Genomic DNA, 7583 nt, shown 5'->3' on the forward strand with positions numbered 1-7583 from the left:
CATCAGGAGAAGAAGTATTAGCTATGCTGATTTGATATGACTCAACCATCTTGGCAAATGTATTACAAACTGGGAAATTGAATTTCTAACTAAAGCTGTCTCTACACAACAGTACAATTATTTAAAAAATGAAAAATGTAGTTAGCTGATTAGGATCTAACTATGCCAAACAACTAGCCAAGCTGATTTTTGATTTACTAAATTGACCAGTAGCTTGAGCAAATGGGCTGAGTTAACCAGGTGATAAGGCATTAAATAGATCTAGTCTATTCACACCAACACATACATGTATATAATCAGAGTTAGATTATCCATAATCTATTTTCTTTTCAGCTCTAGTAGCAATAAATTTTGATGCTCACAGGTAAAAAGATGAATTGTTAGAACAGTAAATATTCAATAAATATTTGTCAAAAGATAGTAAATAAACATAAATACGCACACTGATATTTCTGTGACTGTTAGAACAGTGGCTTTTATCCCAATATCTCACAGGCCATAAAACTAAGTTGAAAAGAATGAAAAGTGGCAACATGCAACCATGCCCCCTTGTATAGAGGCTTACACTTGTTCTAGTTGATGACCAGATCTAGCACTCAGATCTTAATTTCTAAACACCATTCTACAATAAAAGAAATCACGGCTTCTTGGAGAAATGGCTGATTCCAGGACAGGGAAAGAAAAGAAGATGAACCTGGACCATCTTATGGCGCCAAAGAGTAAGAAATGCTCAAAAAATGATGGAGATATGTCAAAATGACACAGAATCCAAGTGGCCAAATCTGGGACAATTTCAGCAATAAAATAAATAAAGATAGTAATAGATAATTGCCCATAGAGTAAAATAAAAGGCATTAATCTATACAGATATAAATAAACAATTGAGAATAAACAAATAAATGAGAATGAAGGGAAAGCTCTTTCTTGCAGTAGAATTCTAACTAATAAATGTAGAAAGAATGATGACAGTAGAGAATTTGACAAATACCACAGTAATAATTGTTTCTGGCAAGAGTTATCAATGGGTGCTAAAATTAATAGGCACGAGTATGAGAAACAGGATGTTTACATGGTCTCAGAGTATCTCCCCCTAAAATACCTACTAGTTACGGAGGGAGAAATAGTAACTTCCCAAAGGAGAAACTTGTCAGACACCACCTGAACCAAGTTTTCAAAGTTAATATCCCCAGTTATGGAACAAATCAATCTCAAGTGCCTCCTGATACGTTGCACAAGAAGGACACAATACCACTTCTGTGATGTTCTTGTCAAAAACGCATAACCTGATGGCGCTGCGAGTGGCGCGCAGCGTGCGGGCCGCGATCTGCAGCCTGCGCGCCATCTCTGCGCCCAACGCGCCCTGCCCGCCGCGGCCCTGGGGACTGCGGGCGGGCGCCGTCCGGGCGCTGCACACCGGCCCCGCTTTGCTGTCGGGTCTTTCTTCCAAGAATCCTTGAGTATTTTGGCCAGCCGTGTATTTGAAGAGAAGCAGCTCATAAAGCCAAGGGCTAACCTGTCCAGTGAATGTCGAGCAGAGGCTGCCTTTCTACCAGTTAATGTCTTAGCTCTGAGGTCGTAAATTCACAGACAAACATGAATGGGTAACAACAGAAAACGGTGTTGGAACAGTGGGAATCAGCAATTTTGCACAGGAAGCTTTGGGAGATGTTGTTTACTGTAGTCTGCCTGAAGTTGGGACAAAATTGAACAAACAAGAGGAATTTGGTGCTTTGGAAAGTGTGAAAGCTGCTAGTGAACTCTATTCTCCTCTATCAGGAGAAGTAACTGAAATTAATGAAGCTCTAGCAGAAAATCCAGGACTTGTCAACAAATCTTGTTATGAAGATGGTTGGCTGATCAAGATGACACTCAGTAACCCTTCAGAACTAGATGAACTAATGAGTGAAGAAGCATATGAGAAATACATAAAATCTATTGAGGAGTGAAAATGGAACCCCTAAATAAACTAGTTTGAAACAACTTAAAAAAAAACAAAAACAAAAACAAAAACAAAAAACGCATAACCTGAATTCAATCATCATGAAACCTGGACAAATCCTATTAAGGAACATTCCACAGAGTAGCTGGCCAGTACTCTCCACGAAAGGTCAACGTCATGAATGACAAAGACTAAGGAGAAAGCTGTCACAAATTAAAGGAAACTAGGAGGCATAACAGCTAAATGCAACATGCTATCCCAGATTGGATCTTGGACCAGAAAAGAGACATTAGATGGACAATTGGAGAAACGTGAATATTGTCTCTAGATTACATAACAGTATGGCATCATGTTAATTTTCTGGTTTTTATCATTTTACTGTGGCTATGTGAAATGTTAACATTTGGGGAATCTGAGTGAAGGGGATAAGAAAATTCTTTGTACTATTCTTGCGACATTTTGTAAGTCTGAAATTATTTCAAAATTAAGCATTAAAAGATAAAATGTTTATAATGGTTCCCGTTGGGGTTGTGGTTGGAGCTGGCAAGCAGGGGGCAGCTAGCTTTGTAGAGACTAAACTGTGTGGTCTGGCAGAGAGCTAAGGCGTCAGCCACCAACAGGAGGCAGCAGTAACCTGAAAGAGCAAGGTCTAGATCAAGCCTAAACCCCGCACTAACCTATTAACCCGAACCCACACCTTTGGCCACACCTATTTATACCCACATATGTTTCAGACCTCACCCTGCTTCCAACTGCTCTCCAAATAGAGAACAAACTCCTTAATGTGGCTTTGGACAAGGTACTTAACCTCTTCATTCTCCATCTACAAAATGGGGCCATAATAGCAGGTAGGTCATAGGGCCGTTGTGAGGGTTACATGACATAACATGAAAAGCACTTAGCATGGTGTCTGGCACAGAGAAAGCTCTTGATGAATGTTAGCTGCTCTAACAATCATACTCCTTTCCATCATCATCATTATTATGATTCTGCTTGCAAAGCCTTACAAACAGCCTCACTAGAGTCTAGTTCCATGGGAGTGGGCACTCTGTCCAGCGTGGTGACCTCAGTAACTCCAGCTTTACATGGTCCCTCCACAGAGCAGACACTCAATAAGGCATGCTACTCAAATAGAAGAAAGAAACATCTGGCACAGCTTCCCTCTGGAATTATTTTGAACAGAAATACAGCTGTTGTCACAGAGACCCAAGAGACCAGTAACTTAAATAAGAGAGAAGTTTATTCTTCTCTCACATAGTCATCTGAGTGTGAGCAGCCCATAACTGTAAGATGCTTCCAGGAACAGGACTCTTGGGGCAGGGCCGTTCCCAGAAGGCTCATGACCTCATTCACATTCCTGCCCACAGGAAGCAGGAAAGGGCAGGAGGAAGGACACACTCTTTAAGGGCACAGCCAACAGGATATACACTCACTTCTGTTTCCATCTCACTGGCCAGAACTTAGACATGGGCAACATCCAGTTGCAAGGGAGGCTGGGAAATGTAGTCTTTATTCTGGGCAGCCATATGCCTTGCTAGCTTTTGGTGGTTCTATTACTGTAGATGAAGAGGATGATGCTATTCGGAAGCCACCAGCAGTACTTCCAATCTCACCAGCTTCATCTCTCCCACTCTAGACGCCAGCCCCACTCCACTTCTCCCAGGCCTTTGCACCCACTGTTCCCTCTGCCTGGTGCCCTAGCCTGGCCTCAACCCCACACCTTTTAGAAAATCCTGTTTCACCTTTCAGACCCCTGAAGAGACATCACTTCCTCTTGGAAGACTTCTAGCACCCACATCACCACCCAGTAGGGATTAGGTCCTCCTCCCTCCATGCAAGTCTTTCACTGTCCCTGAACTTGTCCTACAGTGGCACTTGTCACACTGTACCTAAACTGTTTATTAGTCTGTCTCTCCTACTACAATGTACACTCCAAGAGGGCAGAGAATATGCTTGTCTGTGTCCCTTGCACATTACAGTGCTTTAAATTTCTGCTGAATTATTAAGCATATATACTTTTGAGAATCTGTATTTGAATTTCCAAGCTACTGTTGCTTTGCCCAGTGGAAGAATATTCTTGGCATGAACATAACCACCCTGGACCCAGGCAGGTAGTAGAGAAGATACCAGTGAAATCAGACCCACTGCTTAAGAAAGGAAGGAATCCAGATGCTGTGGGCCCCACAGGACCCTGGGAATGTTTGTCCGGCTCCCAACTCCTGTTTACATCTGGCTGAGCTGGAGGACAACAGAGCCCCATCACCAATGCCTCCCTCCGTGAAATCAGCCAGACTGGGGGCCGTCTCTAGATCAGGACAGCACAGGCTCGCTTCCTGGGCAAGGAGCATTCGGGTGGCAACATCAGGACTCTGCTGGTTAAGTCACAGCACAGATGGCTTATGAACATGAGAAGCCTGTTTAATGTTAAAAGCCTTTGATTGTTTTTTTTCCAGATTAATTCCTTCGGTGCCCTGCAAGCTGTACACAAAACTATATGAGCCAAGGAGAAAGGGCATTTCAACCAAAACTCTAAATTTCCTTGCTTGATACCATTTCCATGAGTCCCAAATCAGTGTCTCAAATACATGTTTGTGGATTCAATGTTTGTTTTGGTTTGCTTGAGGTAGGAGAGTGAAGGATATATCAATAGTTCTAGGCTGTTTGCTGTCCAAGTTTCAACAAAGGGGAAGAGAGAAAAATATTAAGCTCAGATGGAAGAATAAAAACTTACCAATTAGTGAGTGTCTTAAAAGTTTCACTGGAGGGTCCTTCATTCACTCCTCCCAGCCGTCTACCTTTAATCACTACTTTGGAAGCAAGATAGAGAAGGAAATTGGAAGCCTGGTCATCCCTTGGTCTGGGGCATCTCTCTGAACAGAGTAGGGATGGTGGCCAAAGGAAAGTCCTGGAAGAACACAGCTAGCAACATCCTCCAGTCAAAATTTTGGATTGTGGATTCAACACTGTTTTCTGTTTGTAGCTTTAGCTTTGGGGATAGGAAAAATGTGCTTCTGCTCTGTCTCCTCCTTCGTGCAATTATGTATTCAAAAAAAAAAAAGTTACCGATTGCTAAGGATGCTGTATTGAAGGAAACCTAATCTTAAACCTAATCCTAACTCTCATTCTACTACCGGGCTTAGAACCCCTGCTCACCGTCCTTTCCTCCCTGAGGGCCGTTTCCCTCACTCCCAAATCAGAGTTTTGAACATGAGTTTGTCAATGGAGGGCTTGCTTTTTTTCTTGTGAGGAAGAGTTCTTTCAGTATTAGACATCGAGCCCTCTAAACGTTGGGCTGCAGCAGAAGTTTCATCTCCTTTAATTTTCTTGCCGATGATAGAAGGTCAATAACAAAACAGGGATCAGAATGGTCCCCAGCTGGTAAATGACAATGTCTTCGCATCAGACACCTCCCACCCGGGAAAAGAAGCCAAAGATATAACGTTTTCTTTGAATACTCAAGGAAAGTTAAGGAAAACCCAGGAACCCTTTCTCGAGGAAGTTAATAAGCCCATACATCATTCTGGGTCCTTGGCCCATACTAGTCTGTGATGTCACCAGCCCATAACACCACCCTTAATCAAAATCTCCCTACCTTTTTACTGGTTGTTCAACAGGCCAGAGCGATTTGTGTGTACTCCCTGGATAACCAAATCTGTGCTCCACAGCCGTCTCCTGTCGGTGAACACAGAGCTATGACATGAAACAGTAACAGTTGTCACACACAGGCAATGTCTTTATCCTTATTTTTAAGTACATAATGCTGTGGAAGATGACAGGTTTGGCAATTTTTTTTTCAACCTGCTCAGAACATCACCGGATATTTTCATAATGACTTGAGGACTCAATCTCTAAAAAACCAACATCCACGTGTGACTAAGTTTTCAATGTGCATCTTTATTAGCAATGGGGTCACTGAAGTCCCCCACTCACACTTCTGATTAAGAAAACATGTAAATAAGTCCTCCTAAATCATTCCTTGTCAGCTGATTCTAAATGGCACCAAAACAGAAATAATTGCTTTCCTCTTGCACCCAGATAGGACGTTTCCATGCAAACTGTTCATTTGATTCAAAATAGGGATGATACATGATGATGATTCAAATAGGAAATTAGATCCTAATTGGGTCTCTGGATAAACAACTTGAAGTTTTCTTTAAAAAAAGAAAGAAAGAATAGAAAGCCTGAAAAAGCCAAAAACAAAGATCCCTCCATAATTACCCACATGTAAAGAAGGAGTTGTGTGATGTTTTCCTCTTCGTGGCAAATCATTAGGTCTATTCTAGGTTTTCAACTTAGAAGGTAGTTATGTCGGTCTGAAATGAGAACAACTACAAACTCTTTAACTGGGAAAAAGAGTTGCATGGTAAGATCTTGGGCTCTGGGCTGAGACTGCTGGCTCTCCCGGTTACTGGCTGTGTGACCATGGGCAGGTTACTGTATCTCTGAGCCTTGTCTGTGAATGGGGCTAAGAGAAGTGGCTACCTTAGAGGCTCACTGGGTGGATGACATATATGCATAGCACAGTGGCCAGAACAGTACACCCAGTGGAGGTCAGCAAATTATTATCATCCTCTGAAGGTCGAAGGCAGGAGGATCTTTCCTACCCATTCACTGTCAGTATAAAGTTGCTTTTGAAAAGTGAGCCAACCAACCACCAGTTTGGCAAATCTAAAAGGGCTGGTACCTCTCCTGGAGGAAGAAGGCATTGCCTGCACCAGCTGGCTGATAGGTGCACTCAGGCCCTAAGCTGTTAGGTTAGGTACCACCTGGGAGGTGCACTCAAGCCCAAGGGGGGTGTTTTCCCCCTCTTTGCTCAGCTCTGATATGTTAAAGTGCTGTCTGTCCCTAAAATGGCTTCCTTTAAAATACATGTATACACACAAGCATATACATGTATGTATCTATATAGATAAATGGATATAATATATAGATAACCATCTATGGCCACGATCTTGATTTTCCTCACACTCTGAGGCTTCAGCCTTAGCAATGAGAGCTGGTGTGGCCAACTGTCCTGAGCTCTTGCCCCATAAGTGCTCCTCCAGGCTACGGCCGGTTGAGGGTGTGCCACAATGTGTCGTGTTTAGGCTGTGGTGTCTTTGCTCTCTACCATTTATTGGAGCTGTAAACAATGTTGGCTGGCAAATATTGTGGAAACGAAGGTATTTAACCTGCCACAAAGAAACAAAGGATGAGTAACATGTTGGATATTAAAATGTAAGTTACCACACTGGGCAGCTCTCATCAGAGTGGTTAGGGAATCATCACTAGGCCATTAGGAACTCCTGGAAGTCCTTAGATATTAGCATCAGGCATCCTGACATCACGGCAGCCCAGATAACGGATCCACAGCTGACTCTCAGCTCTACACTGAGCAATGAAAGCCAAAAGTCTGAAGTTATTTCTGAAGAGCAACTGCCAATGGCAATGCCAGGACCACGTCCCCCCTGGGGACGGTGCTGCATCAGTCATCACTCCCTCGTCCTGGAGAGCAAACCGCAGCTAGGAAGCATATGACTGTGTTCCTCGCCTACCCTCAGCTTGAAGTCTCCAACCAGCCATTTTTAAACAAATTCTTAAGTTACAGAAAAGAAGTGACTCATCCTTCCTACCCTGTATTAATCAAAAGTTATGCAAATTATTT

The 7583-nt window shown here is 42.8% G+C and overlaps 1 protein-coding gene across 1 annotated transcript; it reads left to right on the forward strand.

The window, feature by feature from the left end:
- Positions 1-1286: 1286 nt before the first annotated feature.
- On the forward strand, positions 1287-1974 carry LOC133093659 (glycine cleavage system H protein, mitochondrial-like). The gene is made up of 2 exons (XM_061193587.1): positions 1287-1434; positions 1573-1974. The coding sequence occupies exons 1-2, from the start codon at positions 1287-1289 to the stop codon at positions 1944-1946; spliced, it is 522 nt and encodes a 173-aa protein (XP_061049570.1). The 3' UTR covers positions 1947-1974.
- Positions 1975-7583: the final 5609 nt, after the last annotated feature.

Source organism: Eubalaena glacialis, chromosome 6 (genome assembly GCF_028564815.1).
Source record: "Eubalaena glacialis isolate mEubGla1 chromosome 6, mEubGla1.1.hap2.+ XY, whole genome shotgun sequence".
Lineage (NCBI taxonomy): Eukaryota > Metazoa > Chordata > Mammalia > Artiodactyla > Balaenidae > Eubalaena > Eubalaena glacialis.